Here is a 20,873-nt window from a genome sequence, read left to right as displayed (position 1 = left end):
TGCCCCCTGGGTCATTGAAAAATATTCAGTGTGCTTTTCTGACACATAGGGCACCTTTCTCAGCAGACACATCAAACAATGGGACGTCTGGTAGTCTGGAGGACTAGTGCACATGGCAGGTTTTTAAATACACAGGCTTGTGCCAAATCACTCTGACAATTTGCTCTTGCATGGTTCATAAATGTGCTAAGGGGAGCCTAGCATCTGGAAGATGAATGTAATGTTCCTCTCCTCTTTTCTTTCTTTCTTTTTCTTCTGTTTAAAACAAATTTTTTTTGCCATGTTTTTCAGTATTGTTTTCTAGAAAGGATTTGCCTTCATGTCTGCTTTTGCATTTCCTGATAGAGAAATATGGCAAGGTTTGGACATAGTGAATGGATAGAGCCATCATCTTTGGAAAGTATTTGCGAAATACACCCATGGAGGTTATCTGTGGTACATTAAAAACCTATCTTCTATTTCCTGCCATGCCCAAACTGGTAGTGATTAAATATCCCACTGAAAAGTTTGAGAAAGAACTTGATACTTCCTTGATCACTATAGTCCAGATTTCTTCTGTGATATAAATTTGGGCCACCTACTTGAAATCTCCATGGTTCTTTCTCCAGCCCCCAGTGCATAGATAGACTTGGGGAAAAGATGGAGATAATATAGTGATTATTGGATGAAATATAAAGTAAGAAAACTGTCATGTCCAGAGCTTCACACTGTGTAAGCTGAAGGTGGCCTTCTAAGAGTCTTGACTAATGGTTACTATGTGACCTTAACAGTACAGTGCCCTGTTAAGTACTGATAGGAGTCAGTCATTTACCTGAAGGATGTTGGGATAGGAAAATAAAAGATTGAGAGCCACTTCTTCAGCAGTTCATATGAAGAAACATTAAGAATAGGGGAAAGTGTTTATAAAAGTACTTTTTAAGTTTAAGATGCATACATTTCATTGGTAAAGCCTTGTTCCTCTCTCGGAAGCTTGGCATTTTTAGTGTCACATATATTGGCTTGATCAATTTATTAAAAATGTATGAAACACACAGGTATTCAAAGAAAACCAGTATTACAATGAACTGGCGGCCACACCGTCCAGTAGACCCCAGGTGTCTAGTTCAGCAAAGCAGTTTTCCTATTAAGTGATGTACTGTGGCATGCTCTCAGATCCCGGGACACAGAAGTGTCACCTCCAAAGAATGACCATTGAGTTCCAGCGCAGATTTTTCTCTCCAAACCAGTTATGGAAAACCATGTAGTTGTCAGAACTCTCTCCATGACAAGAATTAATATATTAACTGGATTATAGCACCATTTGACAAATTGCTTACTAAATACATCAAAATTGATTGGACATTCTGTATTTGAATTGACAAATGGCTGCATTAGGAGAACGAGGGAAATCCATTAATTATAGCCACTCTCAACCATGGGAAATATAATCATATAAATATAGATTTTGTTAAAACAAAAATCTCCACTTTATGGTAGCATTGCTTATGTGTTTACCTACACCTCTTTGTTGTTAACAGAAGGGCTGCTCTTGGCCACTGCCCTTTACATAATCATAAAAAAATAATAATTTCTGCTCTGTTGTATGTTTCAGGCCCTCCTGACTGCATAATAGTTTTTAGTTCTTATTCCAGAAAAGTAGAAAATACCAGGGAAACTCAGCCTTTCTGCTCAGTTCTCAGCTGCACCCCTGTCTGTCCATCTTGCCCTTGGACTCTCATCTTATTTAAGTCAAAAGCTTTACTTTTTGCTTTGATGGTGTGTAAGCTTTTATCATCACTCAATTTCTTCTTTTTCTCATGGTCTTTCTTTCTGAAGGTAACCAACCGAATGACCAAGGCATAAGGGAGGTGGGTGAATGCCGTGGATTGTCTCTCTCCAGTTTGAATCTGTTCTCCTTATTGTTGTCATATGACAGGAGGCTTTCTGCCATGTGATTTTGTGGAAGTTGGTGGAGAGACGAGAAACACTGGAGTGCCTTTATACCATTAGTTTCTTGCCTTTTCTACTATGCTTTCTTTGTATTTTATGACCACATGAACAACATCAGAACCTCCCTTACATGATGTCAAGTCTGGGTCAGAGCTGAGATTTATAAGAATATTTTGGGTTTACTGTTTTTTTCTTCTCTTGGGCACTCTGCTGCCTTCCAAGGCTGTTTCCTAGGTACCAGTGGTCCTCCCATGGTTATGTCACTTATACTTTAAGTATAAAACCAAACCAATATTTTCTAAAATGAAATCTTCTAATTCCTCAGGGGTATTAGAGAATGTAAAGTGTGGTCCAAAGTACTTTCTTTTCTGTTACTACATGTAAGGCTTCCTTGAATATCTGTAACTTCCTTGTGTTGGTCCTTCTGTTCAAAGTCATTTTTTCCCATTATTTGATAGCTTTATATGGTATCTCTGATCAGTATACATAGATGTTTATTAAGATGAGAAAAATGATTATATTAAGACATGAAATAAAGGAATCATGGAGACTAAATCGGTGATATAGTGTATATTTGGGGATAAACAACTCTCAGATGTTTCACATGAAAATTTTAATTTAAAATAATGAACTTACCAGGTAAAGACATCATGAATTGAAACAGTTTATACTTCAGGTTAAGAACATTGTCTTTGGAGTTTGCAGTTCTAAATTCCATTTCTGCTGTTTGCTGGCTGGGTGACATTGGGCAGATAACTTAACCTCTCTGGGCTTTAGTTTACCTGCCATTAAAATGGGAATAATACCTACCTTACAAGATTGTGTTAGATTAAATGAGGTAATTCATCCAAAAAGCTTTACACATTATCTTGGATAGAATAAAAACTTACCAAAGATTAGCTTTTGTTTGTAGGTGGTGTTAACAGAAATAGTATTCTTGTTCTCCTTTGAGGTCCTTCTTGCCTCTATCCATTCCAAGAGCTTTATGGCTGAGATACTATCAGTCAGCACAGCTTTGTTGTTAACAAACAAGAGTGAAGAGAAAACATTTGTGGTAAATCCTATCTCTTCTGTTTTTAAGTGGTCATCTGGGCAAGTATGGCTCTAACATGAGCATTTTCAAACCTATAGAAAGAAATTTTTCTTAGCAATTCTAATTTATTGATGCAAATGAAAATTTCTCTTAGACCTATTTGTTTTGAGCATCTTCAATACCTTAGTAATTTATAGGAATTGGGATTTTTCTTGGTGTCCACTGCATTCTGAAAGGCTTTACTCTGGATAATTGCCTTAAAACTCTGAAACTCTTACATAAAAGGTAAGATTCTCAACCCCCAGACTTCTGAAATGCCAGAAGGACATTTGATTTTCTGAGTTTATCATTGGAATCATTGTTCACTATTCCAGTGAGCCTTTTGTTTTTACTCCATATTTTTTGAAGTTTATAGTGAATATGTGTTCATATAATATTATTTAGGTGATTTTTTTTTTTAAAAAAAAAAGGCAATGAGAGAGGAAGAAAGAGAGGGAGGGAGGGGAAAAGGAAGAAAGGAAAAGAATGAAAGAAGAGGGGACTTCCCTGGTGGCGCAGTGGTTAAGAATCTGCTTGCCAATGCAGGAGACATGGGTTCGAGCCCTGGTCCGGGAAGATCCCACATGCAGTGGAGCAAATAAGCCTGTGCGCCACAACTACTAAGCCTGCACTCTAGAGCCCGCGAGCCACAACTACTGAGCCTGTGAGCCACAGCTACTGAGCCCACGTGCCACAACTACTGAACCCTGCATGCCTAGAGCCCGTGTTCCACAACAAGAGAAGCCACTGCAATGAGAAGCCCGCGCACCGCAACAAAGAGTAGCCCCCGCTCACCGCAACTAGGGAAAGCCCGCGCACAGCAACGAAGACCCAACACAACCAAAAAAAAAAAAAAATCTTTAAAAACAAAGAAAGAGGGAAGGAAGGGGAGACGGAAGGACGGACTATGGCAATTTGTTATAGAGCATAGAAATTAAATGTTATATTATACTAAGGCTAAAGGTATTAATATGGATGATTCTCACACGTATGGTGCTGTGGGAAAACAACATAGTCCTGAATACTTCATAGATCTCCTAGTCTCGCCAAGAAAAGAATCAAGATGGCTCTGTGTCCAACTGCGGGTCAAGAAATGTTTGCTGTTTTTTTCATTCATGCAACAGACTTAAAAAATTTTTTTTTATTATGGAAATGTTCAAACATTCACAGGAGTACAGTGAATAGTATAATGAGTCTGCCTGTTACGCAGCTTGAAGAATTAACAACATTCTGCCACTCTTGTTTCTTATGTTCTCTTAAAATCTTTTTTTTTTTTTAACGTATGGTGGATAAAAGTATTTTGAGAAAGCCACCCACTCTTGTATCTTTTTACCTATGAATACTTTAGTATGTATCTAATGACAAGGACTTAATAATAAGGAGATAGGTCTTTCTAGTAGTTGTATGTTGTGCAGTGGTAGAGGGAAGAGCAAGCCTTGGAAAACGTTCTCCTGCATTTGGAAAGAGAGAAAAGTATATGGTGGTTGTAAGGCAGTATTCTCCATCTCATTCTTTCCCCAGTCCTCTTGGCTCTATGATGTTTCTGATTTATTTAGAGGTAAAAATCTTAAACATTTAATTTCTCTATTTTATGGAACATATCAAGGATCCTTAATGATTGTTTGGAAAGATTTTAAATTATGTTCTTAAGTATAGGTTGAAAATGTTGATGTCTTCCACAACTAAAAGCTTTTAACTCTCCATGCCAAGAGAACTTTGCCTCTTTTGCTTAGGCAAGAGAAAATCTGTACTTGATTCTTCCTGCTGTATAATGATCTGGCCTTATCTGGTATGTAACTAGATAATAAATAAGGGAAGCATGGAAGAAGCTGCATTAATTCTTTGCAAAAAATGATCTTTGCCGTTTTTACATTTCCAAACGACTCCCTCCCCTTTATATTCGTTTTGTAAGACCTTGTTGCGGAGGCTGGACTGAGTACATTAGACTCTTTGCTCTTCAACTGTGCCATTGTAGGTTAGATCGGGAACAATACGTTTCCAATAACTGGCCTATTGCCTACTTGTACAGATTGGTACATTGATGACTGAATGTGGTTTAATGATCCAAAACAGTGATCTTTTACCTTCAAGACATAAATTTGCAATACTTTCTGCCTAACCTCTACTCATCTCGATCTCATAGAGGATATTATATTTTAGAGTGTTCCTTGAATTTAGAGAATGGATTATTCCTGAAAGAACTGCCTCTAACATACAGGGTTAGCTGTGAGAATACAGTTGCCACTATCGAAATATTATAGCTAATAATTCTACAGAGAATTAGCACCAAAGACCTTCTAGCTTCCAGCAAATAGTCATTTCCCTCAACAGAAACATACACTACCATGTGTACTTGAGCAGTTGCTAAAAGCTGGTCCTATATTTGATATGTGTGTGTAAATACAGAGATAATGATAAACAAATACATGTAGAGTGAGTGTGAGAAAGAGTGTATATAAGCACTTCTACTTCCCTTTTAAGAGAAAACGCCACAAAACCTAAGAAAACAGGGGGGAAATGTATGACTCGATATGCTATAAGCTCAACTTTTGTTTCATGCACTGGTTTCCATCATTTATTGATACACATTTTATTTCTTTGTTTTCCTTTCTTAACTTCTTGGATTGACTTCTCTAACCATATTAACTGTAGTGTGCTTATTCCACAACTTTATAATTATAAATTTTTAAATAGGTACATGGTATACACAATTTAAAAGGTACCAAGAAATATTTAGTGGAAAATGAGTCACCCCTGTCCCCAGCCATGCTCATTTCCTCCCGTGAGGTAACAGTTATGTAAAGGTGAGCTTTGATAAGAATGGTTTTGTTGTTATTTAGACTTATTTTTCTGGATAGATTATCTAACCCTTGGTAAGACAAAGTGGTTATCTCTAAGCTGCAAGCAAGGTATTATACAGACATAGTATGATCCTTTAAAATAGTCAGGGTGGATTCACTTTTCTAGTTATCCTGCTACTGGTTTAATGTATATATAATATAGTTGTACTATGAATTGAGTTGCCATAATCCACATTAAATTGTGTACATCTTTCCAGGTGACCTTAATTGCAAATGTTTTGAAGAAATTGTTGCAGCCTATTAAGTTGGGACAGTTCGAAATTTTCAGGGAAGTAGCTGATCTTGCTGACAGCCTGAAGCCATTGTGTTTTATTCTTTCTGTTAATTTTATGATATTTAGAGTTACACTGAGGAGCAAAACTAAATTGTGAACCCTTCCAGTCTATCCCCCGGTACAACTTGTCCAGATGCGAAACAGCAAATGACGGTTATGGTAGCAAGAATAACAAATGAAAGCTCCTTAGTTTATGCCTTCTGTGGGAATATTATATGATGCTTTGGGGGTAGGGCAAGGGAGACAGAGCAGGGTGGGGAGGAGATGCACCTAGGGTTGTCAGTTATCCAGTGAAATCTATTATCTCATAAACAATGAGGGTATGTCATTTTTCTAATTATATATTGCCTGTGACTGTTCTTCTGGGAATGTGGAATAAAAGGAAAGTGAAACCAGAGATGTACAATGACTGACTGTTAGAAAACTTTAATAATTAATTAGAGAACATCTATGGTACCGCAGGGTCAGGGTGCAAGGAAGATCATTGATCTGTTTAATATATAACGTAGGTAAAGCCTGTTCCCTTTTATGTATTGTAACACTTCAGTTGTTGTTGCACTGATACAGGAGATGGCTCCTAATAAACAGAATAGCCAGTAATATATCGTGCTATTGCTTGATTACTCTGTGTGTGAAATTCAATGAATTCCTTTACATTTAAATGGAAACATTTATAAATTACAGAGAAAACTTACAGACTTCAGTAGAGGTTAAGAGTCACTCCCTCAATAAGAATAGGTAGGTACCTTTATCTTAAGGTAGTTAGGTGTGGTATTTTTGACCTGAGAGCGTTCTCCCTTTTTAAAAAATTATTTTTAAAAAGACCAGGGTTTAATATTTGTCAGTTTGATAGTATGAAAGCATAACTTCTTAAATTTTGCAAATCTCTGATTACTACTATTTATGTGTGTTTGTTGGCCGTTGTATTTCCTCTTTTGTGAATTGCTTGTTCATTAGGAAATGCCTTAGACTATTTTGCTTTCGGATTATTTCTCTTTGAGCCTTTCTTCTTAAAAGGCAAATTTTATTTTCTATACTAAGAACTACATTCCCAAGCAGAATTTCTTCCTAAGATCCTGAGTGCTTTCTGATCAGAAACAGAGTTTGGTAAAGAACCCTCTCTTACTGTATGGCTGCTATATAAATGCTGTTTTTAATAAGTACCAAAAATATATTGAAGTTTGTCCTTGGATGAGAGTTTATCACTGTTGGCCTTTGGGTGAACTTTGAGCCTGAGCTGTTTCATTCAAGGCAGCATGATGTCATTTAACTCACAGATTTCTCTGTTGCTAGAAAAAGGAATGTTGTTCCCCTAAATAACCTAAAGGACTGAATAATGCTGGCACAACATTATTCACCTCTCAGGTCTCCACTAAAGACTTCAGCATGGTAAGGGTTTTATTGTTCACAGAGGATTGGTGGGGATATGGTATGGAGTAGGGGAAAACAAAAGCTGTGTCTGGTCCTGAATCTGAAGAATATTTTATTCTACCGCCCACTCTGCTGTCAGTATGACCCAGCTCTCACTCACTTCTCCAAATAAAAACCTTTGGATCCATTTTTGTTTCTTCATATTAAAAGACTCTCTAAGTTTCTTTCTAGAGCTGTTTATTCAGCATATGAACATATTTTAGGCTTTGCAATAGAAGCTGAAGCAGAGAGCTACATCTCACATAAAAAATGAGATACCATTTTTATCAACATTTCCCCCCTTATTTGAGAAGTAGATTTCCCTGATTCCAGTACTACCAAGATTCATTTCAGGGAGTAGAGCAGCTTTTTAGCATGTCCTGAAGTTGGGAGCATGGAGTTCGCTCCAGGAGAGCCTGTGCTTGATTAGCAGCTGTGTCCTCTGAAGCTAAGAGAATTTATTACTGGGAGTTCAGGAGATGCTGGGAAGACTAGAACAAGAACATAACAGAACCAAATAGATTTTCCCTTCATTGGGTTCATAAATAAGCACTGCTCATTGTTCAACATTATGCTTTGTTGTCAGTTTATATAAAAAGGATGCTTATAACGTGTATGTGGTTAGTCTTTTAACTTTCATATGCATTTGTCAACTCTTTTTTCTTTCATTGTTTTAAGGACAAATGGTGCTGGGAGCAAATAATTATTCCTTTTATTCTTTCATCTTAATGGAATATCTAGATCCTGTGTGCCCTGTTATAAACTCCGTAGTTAGGAGATGTGATTTTTTCTGGAGTATCTAAACTATGCCCAATACACTGAGAAAAGTAATTACCTGCTCTAATATAAAGTGTATTCAATATATTAATGGTAAAAATGTATCTCTGTCTTTCAACTGGAAGACTAGATTTGTTGTGGATGAACTTAGGCTATTGAGATCTAGCTGTTACTTTTTGGGGATTTTCGAAAGAATTTGATTCCTTGGAATTGAGGGTACACTGTTATTACTTCGGGTAAAACACCCTGAAATGTCAAGAGTTTTACATTTCTCCAGGACTAGTAATAACTCATTCTTGGAACCTTGATTCAAACCTACATATCCTAACCTTCAAATATTCCATTAACTAGTGTTAAAAAGGAGATTTCAGCATGTCACTTTAGATATCTGTTAGTACAATGTTTATAACTCTATTTAATTACTATATTTTATGTGGGTAATTTGTAAAAATTCTATACTCATTGATCCTCTTCCTGACTACTTAGGGATTTGAGATGTTATATTATGAATTGACATTTTCCATTTTCAAATTGAGAATTTTGTTACATGGGATTCAGACGTAGGGGTATTATCAGAGGACCATTTAATCTTTCTGTTCATAATTTTACTTAGGTTGTTCTACTGACTTGGAAGTTTTTTGGGAGTTTTGATTAACAGGACTAATTTGCAAAGGTCAGTGCTGAAGCAGATTTGTTTTTGTTTGCTTTGCACATAAACACATATAAAATATATAAATATATTCATAGGAATACACACATACATACACACACACTCATATATCACTGTAAGACAGCAAAATACACTTAGTGATTTTTTTTTAGCTTTTATTTACTCACTAGAAGCATGATCTGCTTTCCTGAGAACACGATATAAACAAAGTATAGCTCACAGTTACCTCATAACGATCTGCTCATCCTGCCCTTGGTTGTTGATCTATACTTATCAAATGCCTGTGTGTACAGGCAGTACTTTTGAAGTTGTATTCTCTAAAGAAAATTGACAGTGTATCCTTTTTAGTTAGATGGATAGGCTTGTTCTAAATTACTGTACTAGAGGTAGGGATAGAACATGGCAGAGATTTTTATTTCAAAATTCCATATCCTTTTCCTAACCCAAGATTATTAACTATCTAAGAACAGTTGGTAAAAGTAAAAGATACTAACCATGTTTCTTTAGATAGAAGGTAGGTATATTGGTCCATTAAACTCAGGCTTGCAATATAAGTAACTTATTTTTTTATAAATAAACTCTCTTAAGTCCTATTTTGTGCCTCCATCCTAACAAGTACAGAAAAATTAGTCTCATCAACTATAACCTTTTTTTAAATAATAGCTGGTATTTATTTATTTATTTGGTCACATGATATGTGGGATCTTAGTTCCCTGACCAGGGATCATTTTATCTTTATTTTCACCACTGAGATGTCCCAGTTCCCTGCCCAATCATTGGCTATTGGTTCATATAGATCTCTGCAACATCCGTCCTTGTTTCAAAGCCTTTTCAAAGTCTGAGAGTTCCCTGGACCTTGTCCATATTACTCTTGGACACATAGTAAATAGTCATCATCCCATCATAGGGGACTTAGAGAGGTTGTCACAGGCTCAGCTGTGCAGACCCACTATGTGCACAGCTTCTTTACTGTTGCACGTGTGGAATCTCCTGCTACTTCCTTGAACTCTACCCTAGAATGAAAATAGGATTTTTCACAGCTGTTCATCCCAAAAACTCCTTCTGAATTCTGTCATTTCATACCCTTCCTTGGGAACCCTCTTTTTCCCCCTTTCTGCTTATGGTACTCTCACTCCAATCTCAAAATATCTTTCCTAATAATTAGCTGCTTGGAGAGCATGGAAACTTTGCTCTTAACTATCATTCTTTCAATCTCTTTTTCTTATCCCAGGGTCAAGTTTTTGAATTCTTTTTTTCTCTGTGACCAGGTGTATCATTGCTTCCCCGAGACAGTAAACATGGAATGTTCTTCCTACCTGGATTGGAGAAATTTTTTAAATGTAAAGAAATATGAGAGAGAGGGAAGGACATTTATTTTATGTTGAAAAATATTATTCCACCATACTTGTATTTTTATATTGTGAATCTTCTGAATGCTTCAAAGCATTCTTAATTAGAATACTGTTTTTTAGTGAACATAAGGTATGGAAACTCTTCTTACAATCTCAATTTAGAAATGCAGGATTCAGACTTAATTTTTCATAGATATACATTTGGTATTTTTACCACTTCCTTTGGGAAACAGAATGGCTGGGAAGAAGAGGAGGAGGAGGAAGAGATTTCTTCTTTTTCTTTTTCTTAAGAAACTTTTCACTGTGGGAAAATTTGAAACATACACACAATCAAAAAACAATAGTATAATGACTCTCCATGTACCTGTCCTTCACCTTCAACAATAATCAACTCATAACTAACCTTTTTTCACCTATAATCCTACTCCTCACCATTCTCTGCCATTGGATATTTTTTTTTAATTTATTAATTAATTTATTTATTTTTGGCTGTGCTGGGTCTTCGTTGCTGCACGCGGGCTTTCTCTAGTTGTGGCGAGCTGGGGCTACTCTTTGTTGCAGTGCGCGGGTTTCTCATTGCGGTGGCTTCTCTTGTTGCGGAGCACGGGCTCTAGGCGCACGGGCTTCAGTAGTTGTGGCTCACAGGCTCTAGAGTGCAGGCTCAGTAGTTGTGGCACACGGGCTTAGTTGCTCCACGGCATGTGAGATCTTCCTGGACCAGGGCTTGAACCCGTGTCCCCTGCATTGGCAGGCGGATTCTTAACCACTGTGCCACCAGGGAAGCCCCATTGGATTATTTTTAAGTTTATCCCCCCTCCCACCCCACCCCTTGCCTTTTTCTTTTTTTTTGACTGTGCCTTGCAGCTTGCAGGGTCTTAGCTACCCCACCAGGGATTGAACCCAGGCCCTCGGCAGTGAAAGCGTGGAGTCCTAACCACTGGACCGCCAGGGAATTCCCAAGTTTATCCCATTTTGATGATGGATGAATAAGTGTCCTACCATTCTGGTATCATTACTTATTCCAGAATGCAAAACTCCATTTATTCACCTAATACTTACGGAATGCTTATTCTGCAACAGGTAGTGGCCTAGGCTCAGCATATGTAGAGTACCTTATAAACTCTTGGAAAAAATTCACATTAGGTACTAGTTAGTAACACAAGGGTATAATTTCTCACTTCTTCTTAAGTTTTTCCAATATCTTTCTGTCTACCCTAGCTTTATTTTTAAAAAAAAAGAAAAAAAGAAGAAAAAAAGCCCTAAACCATCTGGTGATCCCTGCCCGCTTTGCCTTCCCGACTCATCTAACACTCCCAACTTGCCTCATCACTCGCAGCCACACTGGCCTCCTGACATTACTGAAACATTTCCTTCATGTTCCCACTTCAAAATGTTTGTAATTGATAGTCTCTCTGTAACACTTTCCCCTCAGATATCTGCATGGCCTATTCCCTCACCTCTTTAAAATCTTCTCTCACCTCAACTGCGTTCCAAAGTGTGTCCTGACCTCTAGATGTTTGTCCGTAGTTGCCTTCTTGACTAGTATTTAGGGAGTGGGGTTTTGAGGCTCTGTTGCTCTGTTCTGTATTAAGAATACTCTTGCTCTGTTCTGTATTAAGAATTTAAGATCAAATTTATTTATTAAAAAGAATACCAATGGTTGGGGAACAACTCAGCCTTTGTAAACATAAATTTACTTATCATCTTTGCAATATACACCAAAATTATTTAAAAGCATGCTTAAATATTAGTTGATTATTATGGTATTCTTTTCTTCATGATATTCAAAATCCTAAGAAATTAGGTTTTATGCTTTGGTGATCACTTGTGTTTTGTGCCAGATGCCAGCATGCCTCCCAGCTGTAGAACTATGAATCTGAAGAACTAATAGCTAATAGTTTTAACCACTGCAAATCTTGTATTTTAATACTATTTATCTCCCTCTGATGAGTAATTGACTGGTATCATTTCTCCTCTCCCAGATAGTTAAGATAAGGTTTTTGTGAGTACGTCTTCTTTAAAATCTTGTCCTATGTTCTGCTCTGTCTACTTCACTAATATCTGTTTCACTGAGATTTAGTTCTTCAAAATACCTTGTTCTGGCAAGAGTGCTGTGAGATTAGCATTCTCAGTCACTGCTCATGGAAGTGTAACTCTTTCTGGGAATATGCATTAAGAAATTTAGACATGTTCATATCCTTTTATTTCATTTTTAGGAATGTAGCCTAAGGCAGATGCACATACTGAAGTGTATATACCTATCTCTGGGTGGTAGAAATAATGAGATTATTTTCTTTTTCTCATTCTTTTCTGTTTCTTCTAGGTTTCTTTAATACTCACCAACTTTCCGTCCTCTTCTGTTCTCTTCCTTTTCTTTTCTCTATTTCCCCTCGGTACTTTATTGCTTTACTTAGTATTAAAATGTATACAGAGGGAGAGAATATATGGGAAATCTCTATCTTCTCATCCATTTTGTTTTGAACCTAAAATTGTTCTTAAAAATGAAGTCTATTTTATAATAAAAATAAGCAAATAAATAGTATGGGACTTTAGGGACTTTCCTGGGTGGCACAGTGGTTGGGAGTCCGCCTGCCAGTGCAGGGGACATGGGTTCGAGCCCCGGTCTGGGAAGATCCCACATGCCGCGGAGCTGCTGGGCCAGTGTGCCACAGGTACTGAGCCTGCGCTCTGGAGCCCGTGAGCCACAACTACTGAGCCCTAGCGCCGCAGCTACTGAAGCCTGCGTGCCCTAGAGCCCATGCTCCGCAACAAGAGAGGCCACCGCAATGAGAAGCCCACACACCGTGGCGAGGAGTGGTCCCTGAACGCCACAGCTAGAGAGAGCCCGCGGTCAGCAACAAAGACCCCAACGCAGCCAAAAATAAATAAATTAAATTAAATTTAAAAAAAAATAGTATGGGACTTTAAGTAAGTTTCTGTTGGGATGGTATTTGGTTCATTAGGAACTCAATAAATGTTTGCCGAGTCATTTTATTGCTTTGACTAAGCAAACGTTCTTCTTTGTATGAGAAAGCAGCCTCTTTGTGTTTTAAAGCCTATATCCTACCACCTAAGAATCAGAGAAACTACTGAAGTATCCAGAAAAAATGAAACATTTCTTTGGATAAATGAAATGTTTTAGGAACTAAAAGTGTTTTAAAATTAAAAATATTTTAATGCCTTCCCGTTATATGAACTATTAAATAGACTCTTAAAGAATCTTATTTGAGATTTGTTTTAAAAACCCCTTCCTGAACTATAGGAACTGCATTAAATTAATTTCATTGTTAGATGGAGAGGACTGAAGTGTCCTAAAGGCTAGGAGTTACATTGGTGCGTGGGCAATGGAGTTGTCACTGTTCCTTAATGTACTTGTGCTGTTAAGATGCAATTCGTTGTGTATTTCTTTAACAGTGATATACGTAATGACTAAATTCCTGCAGATGTTTTTTAAAGTGTACTCTTATTTGGAGATTTTTCTTACTCCTCAGAAATTCAGTCTTTCTTGTTCGTTAATTATTTGAATTGTGCATTGAATGTCTTATTTTAGCTTATAAATTACCACAGTATTCAGGATGGTTATGCCTACATTCATTTTTTTCACTGCATGGATTAAAGTTGTTTAAATACGTTTTCTTTCTCCTGCAGTGGTTCCCCCTGGAAGTCCTGGGCCCATTACTCGGCATGGGTCCTATGACAGTTTAGCTTCTGACCATAGTGGGCAGGAAGATGAAGAGTGGCTGTCTCAGGTAAGACTCTGAAACACCGGGTCTATTAAAGTGACAGAAAACAGAGATCCATTAGCTCTTTTTTTCTTGAATTTTAAAAATTATTTTCCTAAGAGGAAAATGGGCAGAATTGGGATTTTTTAAGGATCCCCAAGAATTAATCAATTGTCTTTCCATATTAAGAATTTCTCATAAATACTGCTGCAGGGATACATATACATATATTTTATACACACACATATGCATATATATGTGTGTGTGTACATTAGCTTTCACACAGAGAGCATAAAATATGCTATCTTTCAAACAATCCATTCGTATCCCCCAGGACCTTGGATTTCAGATGGACTGTTTGGATTAAAATAAGAATTGGCCTTGTTAAAACAGTGAAGCCATTCAGCAATCTTTGGGCTTTTCTTTTGTGGAGGCAACAGTTTCTGAAGATTGGGCCCATACTTTGATTAGGAAAGTTAAGCATTCTAATCTACACAAGTGCCCGCCTGGCTTTCCTTTCCTAAGCTCCTGTAATGCCGCTTCTAGCGGTCTCGAAACCAGTCCTGTAACAGCTTCGACTGACCCTTCCTCTCCCTGCTAGGTGAAGCTGTCTTCATCTCAAGGGCTTTGAAATAAAAGATGCTCAGGCGGATTTCAAAATGATGAGATTACAAGTGACTTCATTACAAATGCTGTTATGTCTGTCTCAAGTCTGACATCATTTGGTGAAGTTAATGACTGGTCTCAGATTACCAATCCAGCGGCTTTTCATCAGACAGGTGCCTCAGTGGAGGCCGGGTGCAGTTTCATTGCTTTCTCAGGGAAGGGAGCCCGAAAAACTAAAGGGAATCTGGGAACTGGAGAATCAAATTGTTTCTAGGTGACATACATTTCATCACACCAAAAATACTCCCAGGAAGCTCCTTGAAGGAGCTTGATGCATATGGACATACATCCTTTCTTGAGGATACCACGATAAAGTAAAAAAAAAAGAATGCTGGCAAAGAAACCACTGTCCTTCACTTCAACTTTTCAATTAGAAAAAGGGGTAATGTGTGCTGTCAGTGTGAAAGTATCTACAATATATTTGTACCGCATACAACAGAGGAGTGAGCAGGAACATCTGGCCGTTGCCTCAGTGAAATTGCACAGGCATCTGTTTACCTCTCGGCTCTGTGACACTGATGGTTTTGAGCTTAAAATACACAGAATGCTTTATCTGTGGCCTCATTTACATTGCTGAATACAACTCCTTGAATGAGAAATCACTGTCCTAAATCTGAGTAGTTTTCTCCCTGTGATTAGTGGGAATGTGAATATTGTTCCAAGACTGTGATGCTTTTGCCCTTTAGGACTTACACACACAGAGCTGCACTCCGTGAACCTTTTCAGTTACATTTTGTTAAGAATTAATCACTGCAATCAGAGAAATGTGATTAAATATAAAAGAACTCAGGGCAAAACTAAGGCACATGGCTAGTCAATTCCATAAAGTATGTATACAGATGTGGATGTAGCAATTACAAGACATTGAGAAATAGTGTTTTACCAAAGGTTTGCATATTTAATCTCTTATTCAAGTTGCTCATTTGTAAAATCACATGTTTATTTTTAGGTTTTACCCTGTGTCCTACTCTCTGCATTGTCTAATATTGGCAACATTCCGTACCCCCTCCATAGAGCATGAAATTCATAAAGCATTTTGGTATTACTGTTTTGCAGCATTTAAAATACCTATGTGAATGTTCATGGTAGTTGAGAAAAACAATCTAATTAAGAAATGGTATTTTGAAGACAAATCTAGTTTGAGGGAAAATATATAGTCCTCTCTTCCATTAAAAGTGAATTTTGGAGGATTTTGAGGGCAGTAAAGTAAATATTATAGTGTTTAATTGTGGAAAGAAACTGGCTTTGGGTATTAAATTATTTCAGACCTTTTCTTTTCCTTGGATAGTTCAAGAACAACTTCACATTTGTCATGAGCTTGGTCCTCAATGAAGGAATTACTTTTAATCTGTGGATTGATAGGTGTAGTATTCACTGCATGCCCACAGAGTGGTAAGTACTGTCTAGAATGAGTGAAAAACCTAGTCCCTAGGGAGCCAGTGCTCGGTATATGAGGCAGGCAACTGATCTTTTTATTCTCATGTGATTTTTGTGTTATATTTGTGGGGTGCATGTGTGTGTGTATGTATATTTGTGTTTACATATACACACATATATTTACACATACACAAAATGAGTTTCTGGTATTGATATATTTTGGTGAGAACCCGTAGAGGGATGTAGTGAATGTCTCTATAGGTTGCTATTGTCATCACCTTTTTTTTTTTTTTTTTTAATTTATTTATTTATTATTATTTTTTGGCTGCGCCTGGTCTTAGTTGCAGCACATGGGATCTTTTGTTACGGTGTGCAGGCTCCAGAGCGCGTGGGCTCTGTAGTTGCGGCACACAGGCTCTCCAGTTGTGGCACGCGGGCTTAGTTGCCCTGCGGCATGTGGGATCTTAGTTCTCCGACCAGGGATTGAACCAGTGTCCCCTGTATTGCAAGACGGATTCTTAACCACTGGACCACCAGGGAAGTCCCTGTCATCACCTTTTGATTGTAGATGCCCTGTCCCTCTTCCACTTGGTTAAGATGGGCTTCTTGGAGAATGTGAGTGTTCAGAGATGAGATTGGGGTCGGGGGGTGGATCATGAAAGGCTCTCAAAGGGAGAGCCTAATACATTTCAATCATGATTCCTAATCTGTTCCAGGTAGAAATTGTAACGCACACCGGACCCCACAGACGTCTGTGGATGGGTCCACAGTTCCAGTTCAAAACCATCCATCCCTCAGGCCAAACCACAGTCATATCATCCAGTTCATCTGTGTTGCAGTCTCATGGTCCAAGTGATACTCCACAGCCCCTTTCGGATTTTGATACAGATGATCTTGATCTCAACAGTCTCAGGTAAGAAATAAGAACTAGAGAGTGATTTGAACACATTAATATGTTCATTTGTAGTTAACATCTTAGATAATATTTGCATTTCCCCTTTTGACGCTTATCACGTTGCAGAATACATACAGTGTAACTTGTGGTTCATTATTATCACTGGGGATCTTATGTGAGATCTCATCACATCCAATAAATATTTGTGTTCTGGATGGTACTTCCCTAAATCTAATATTCATTGCACTTTTTAAAGCCATCTTATTTTATGATGCCTCTCTCATATTTCTAATATCTATCTCTTTATCTGTCTCACTATATTTTCATCATATATATTCTCGATCCTCACTTGTAAGAATCACAGTAGTTTACAGAGTATGCTTTTTATTATTAGCATTTTTTTTTAATGTAATTGAGAACTTTTTGACTTTTGTGCTCTTCTGTTTGCTTAGCAGTTTAATTTGTTACACCAAGACTTGACACATTAGGATACAACAGACAGTGAAGGGCTCAGTCTAATGCAATATAATCTCCCTTTCCTTGTGTTCTTTTTAAAAAAAGTTCTACAGTGTATTTTTATTTGAATCTAAAATAGCCCTCTGACCTTTTTCTTGCGTCTCTTTTTTAAAAATTGTGGAAAAATGTGTCCCAATCCTATGTTGGAAATATGTTTTTATTCTACTTCTTTGTCAACGTTAATAACAGATCTTTATAACAATGCAAAAGCTGTTGCAGAGGTGGATTAGGCCTAGATATTTCTTCTTTAAGAATAACTCATATAATGAAACATGTCTCCTGTAATACCTTTCTAAGTATTTTAGTTTGTTATTTTAGTTTTCTTTGTATTTTATTTCTTCCATACATTTTTGCTTTTTTTCGTTCAGTATATTTTCTTTAGCTTTCTAGAAGTGGCACTTCTCCCTAAGATGTGAGGCAATAGTGACAATACAGTGGGTGCTAGACCATTTTTCATAGGTACTAATTATAAAATATGATCCAATTTCAGAAAGTCAAGTAGAGTCAGTCCTCAGCTTAGTGATTCAGTGCGTATTCAAATGTTTTTATAGGTTATTTTGTTACTTAAATGTTAATAAAATAGACCCATGAAACTATGTTTATTCTCTTTACTAAAGTATTCTCGAGATTCTCCCCCCACCTTTTTTTCTTTCTGATGATTGTCACCCGCTACTCTGATAAGACCCTGTCCCTTTTCTTTGGAGGACATCCCCAGCTCCTGTATACACAGCTCTGTTCCTTTGGGTTTTTTGTTTGTTTTTTTGTTTTTAAAGTTTTTTTTTTTTTTGATGTGGACCATTTTTAAAGTCTTTATTGAATTTATTACAATATTGCTTCTGTTTTATGTTTTGGTTTTTTTGGCCACGAGGCATGTGGGATCTTAGCTCCCCGACCAGGAATCGAACCCGCACCCCCTGCACTGGAAGGTGAAGTCCTAACCGCTGAACCGCCAGGGAAGTCCCCTGTTCCTTTGTTTTTGACCTCCTCTAGCTTTCTTAGTTACCCCTTACTTCAGATACAGTTCTTCATCTAAAAGCTCTCTAACTTGCTTCTTCAGACAGAGCTTTATTCCTGAAATCCTTCCAGAATTTTCCTCAGGGACTTTTCTTTTTCTTATACTAAAGAGCTCCCGGTATTTAAATTGTTTGTGTCCTTTTTGTTGGGAACATATAAATATTAGAAACCTTTATGTTAGTCCCAGGTTTATAATTTTATTTTTATTTCACTTGTAGTTTATATTTAAACATTTGAGCATATAGGCCCTTGGTTATGACCTAACCCCATTAGAACACAGTTTTGATGGAAAATTCAGATTTACCTCACATCATTTCAATTATGTGTCCTGTTTAGTACCATTTCCTGCCCAGCATCCAATTAGAAATCCCACTTTTTATATTCTCCTCACTCCTGTCCACTATCACTTTATCCCAGCTCCTCACCTCTGGTTCTACATTTCTTTAGGCTTATGCACAATGGCAGTATGGCTGTTGACTTTACCTTCTTCTTTATTTATTAATTTATTTTTTAAATTAATTTATTTATTTTTATTAATTTATTTCTGGCTGCGTTGGGTCTTCCTTGCTGCGCACGGGCTTTCTCTAGTTGCGGTGAGCGGGGGCTACTCTTCGTTGTGGTGGCTTCTCTTGTTGCGGAGCACAGGCTCTCAGTACGTGGGCTTCAGTAGTTGTGGCACATGGGCTCAGTAGTTGTGGCTCGTGGGCTCTAGAGCGCAGCCTCTGTAGTTGTGGTGCACGGGCTCAGTAGGTGTGGCGCACGGGCTTAGTTGCTCCGCGGCATGTGGGATCTTCCCTGACCAGGGCTCGAACCTGTGTCCCCTGCATTGGCAGGCGGATTCTTAACCATTGAGCCAGCAGGGAAGCCGCCCCCTACCTTCTCCTTTAAATTGTGAAGACTTGTTTAGATTTTTTGGCTCAACTGACCCTTTACACCTGGTACCTTGTCCTATACCTCATATTGCTAAGAATTACTTGATGCTGTGGTAGTCTGCCTCCCTGTATCCTAACCAAAATGGCAACAGTCAGGTGTATTGGTGGCTGTCATATCTATAGCAGGCATGGCTGTTAGGCATGGCTAACCTCATACCAGCTCCTTATTTGGAATAGGGATTTAACTCGTAAAAAAGGTCAATGAAATATTTATTAATAGACCTGAGAAATAGATAATGTAAAAGAAAGTGAAATATAAAACCTAGTTTTCCATTCAAGATTAGCTCCTAAGAAATCAATTTCATTTTATTTTATCATTTTATTTTTTCATCTAGTTAATACATCCATCAACTGATGTATTTTATGTATGTATGTTGTGAATTTTCTGTGTGTGAGAACATTTAACTTCTACTCTTTTAGCAAACTTCAGTTATATAATATAGTTTTATCAACCATAGTCACCATGTGATACATTAGATCTTCACACCTTAAGCTTATTATTTTAATTGATATATAATTCACATAACATAAAATTCACTGTACAATTCAATGGCTTTATTACATTCACTATGTTGTGCTATATCCCCCAGTCTAATTCTAGGACATTTCCATCACCCCCACCAGTTTTTTTTTGGTCTTTTTTTAATTATTATTATGGAAAATTTTCAAGCATATATAAAAATATGTAAAGTTAAAGAGAATAATAGAATTAACCCCTGTGTATCCATTGCCCAGCTTCAACACATCAATTCTTGGCCAATCTTCTTTCATCTATAGCCCAGTCCACACCCCACCCACAACTCTGGATGATTCAGAAACTCCAATGCTATAAAGTGAATTAATAATAGGAAAATTATTAGGCCATATAAATTATTTAGACCGGGAAGGAGCTTTGATTTGCATGCACTGAGCATGTCTAACAGGCTAGCTTCTTGTTTCTTATAAGACCCAGAAAACATCTCTTCTAGAAACTTCAAATAAACTCTTCCTCTTTTCTCACTGGCCCACATTTGCTTCGGCCTGCCCATCCCTGAGCTAATTAATCTCACCATGAGATGATGGGATTATCACGACTGGCTTGGGAAAATGAGCTGGGGCAGAAGGCATACCGGTTAGGGCACCATTATCGTCCACTACAGCAGTGATCATCAACATTTCCAACTTCCAGTACTAGATCAAATGCATCATTTTTCATCCCCCCGCCCCACCCCATTTCTTTCTTTCATACAACAAATGCATATACATTCGAGCTGTGCTTTCAGTAAGGACTCTTTTGGGACTTCCCTGGTGGCGCAGTGGTTAAGAATCCGCCTGTCAATTCCCACATGCCACGGAGCAACCAAGCCCATGTGCCACAACTACTGAGCCTGTGCTCTAGAGCCCGCGAGCCACAACTACTGAAGCCC

General features: G+C 37.7%; 1 protein-coding gene across 12 annotated transcripts in view; it reads left to right on the top strand.

The window, feature by feature from the left end:
* Positions 1 to 20,873, top strand: part of BCAS3 (BCAS3 microtubule associated cell migration factor) — a 575,869-nt gene that overhangs the window by 272,741 nt on the left and 282,255 nt on the right. For all 12 annotated transcript variants that reach the window (XM_059908366.1, XM_059908365.1, XM_059908370.1 and 9 more), the window contains 2 exons: positions 13,994 to 14,094; positions 16,827 to 17,023. In XM_059908366.1, the coding sequence (XP_059764349.1) occupies positions 13,994 to 14,094; positions 16,827 to 17,023 (298 nt within the window). The remainder of the gene's footprint in view (positions 1 to 13,993; positions 14,095 to 16,826; positions 17,024 to 20,873) is intronic.

This window comes from Balaenoptera ricei, chromosome 20 (genome assembly GCF_028023285.1).
Source record: "Balaenoptera ricei isolate mBalRic1 chromosome 20, mBalRic1.hap2, whole genome shotgun sequence".
In the NCBI taxonomy this organism is placed as follows: Eukaryota; Metazoa; Chordata; class Mammalia; order Artiodactyla; family Balaenopteridae; genus Balaenoptera; species Balaenoptera ricei.
This window is presented reverse-complemented; position numbering and strand designations above follow the sequence as displayed.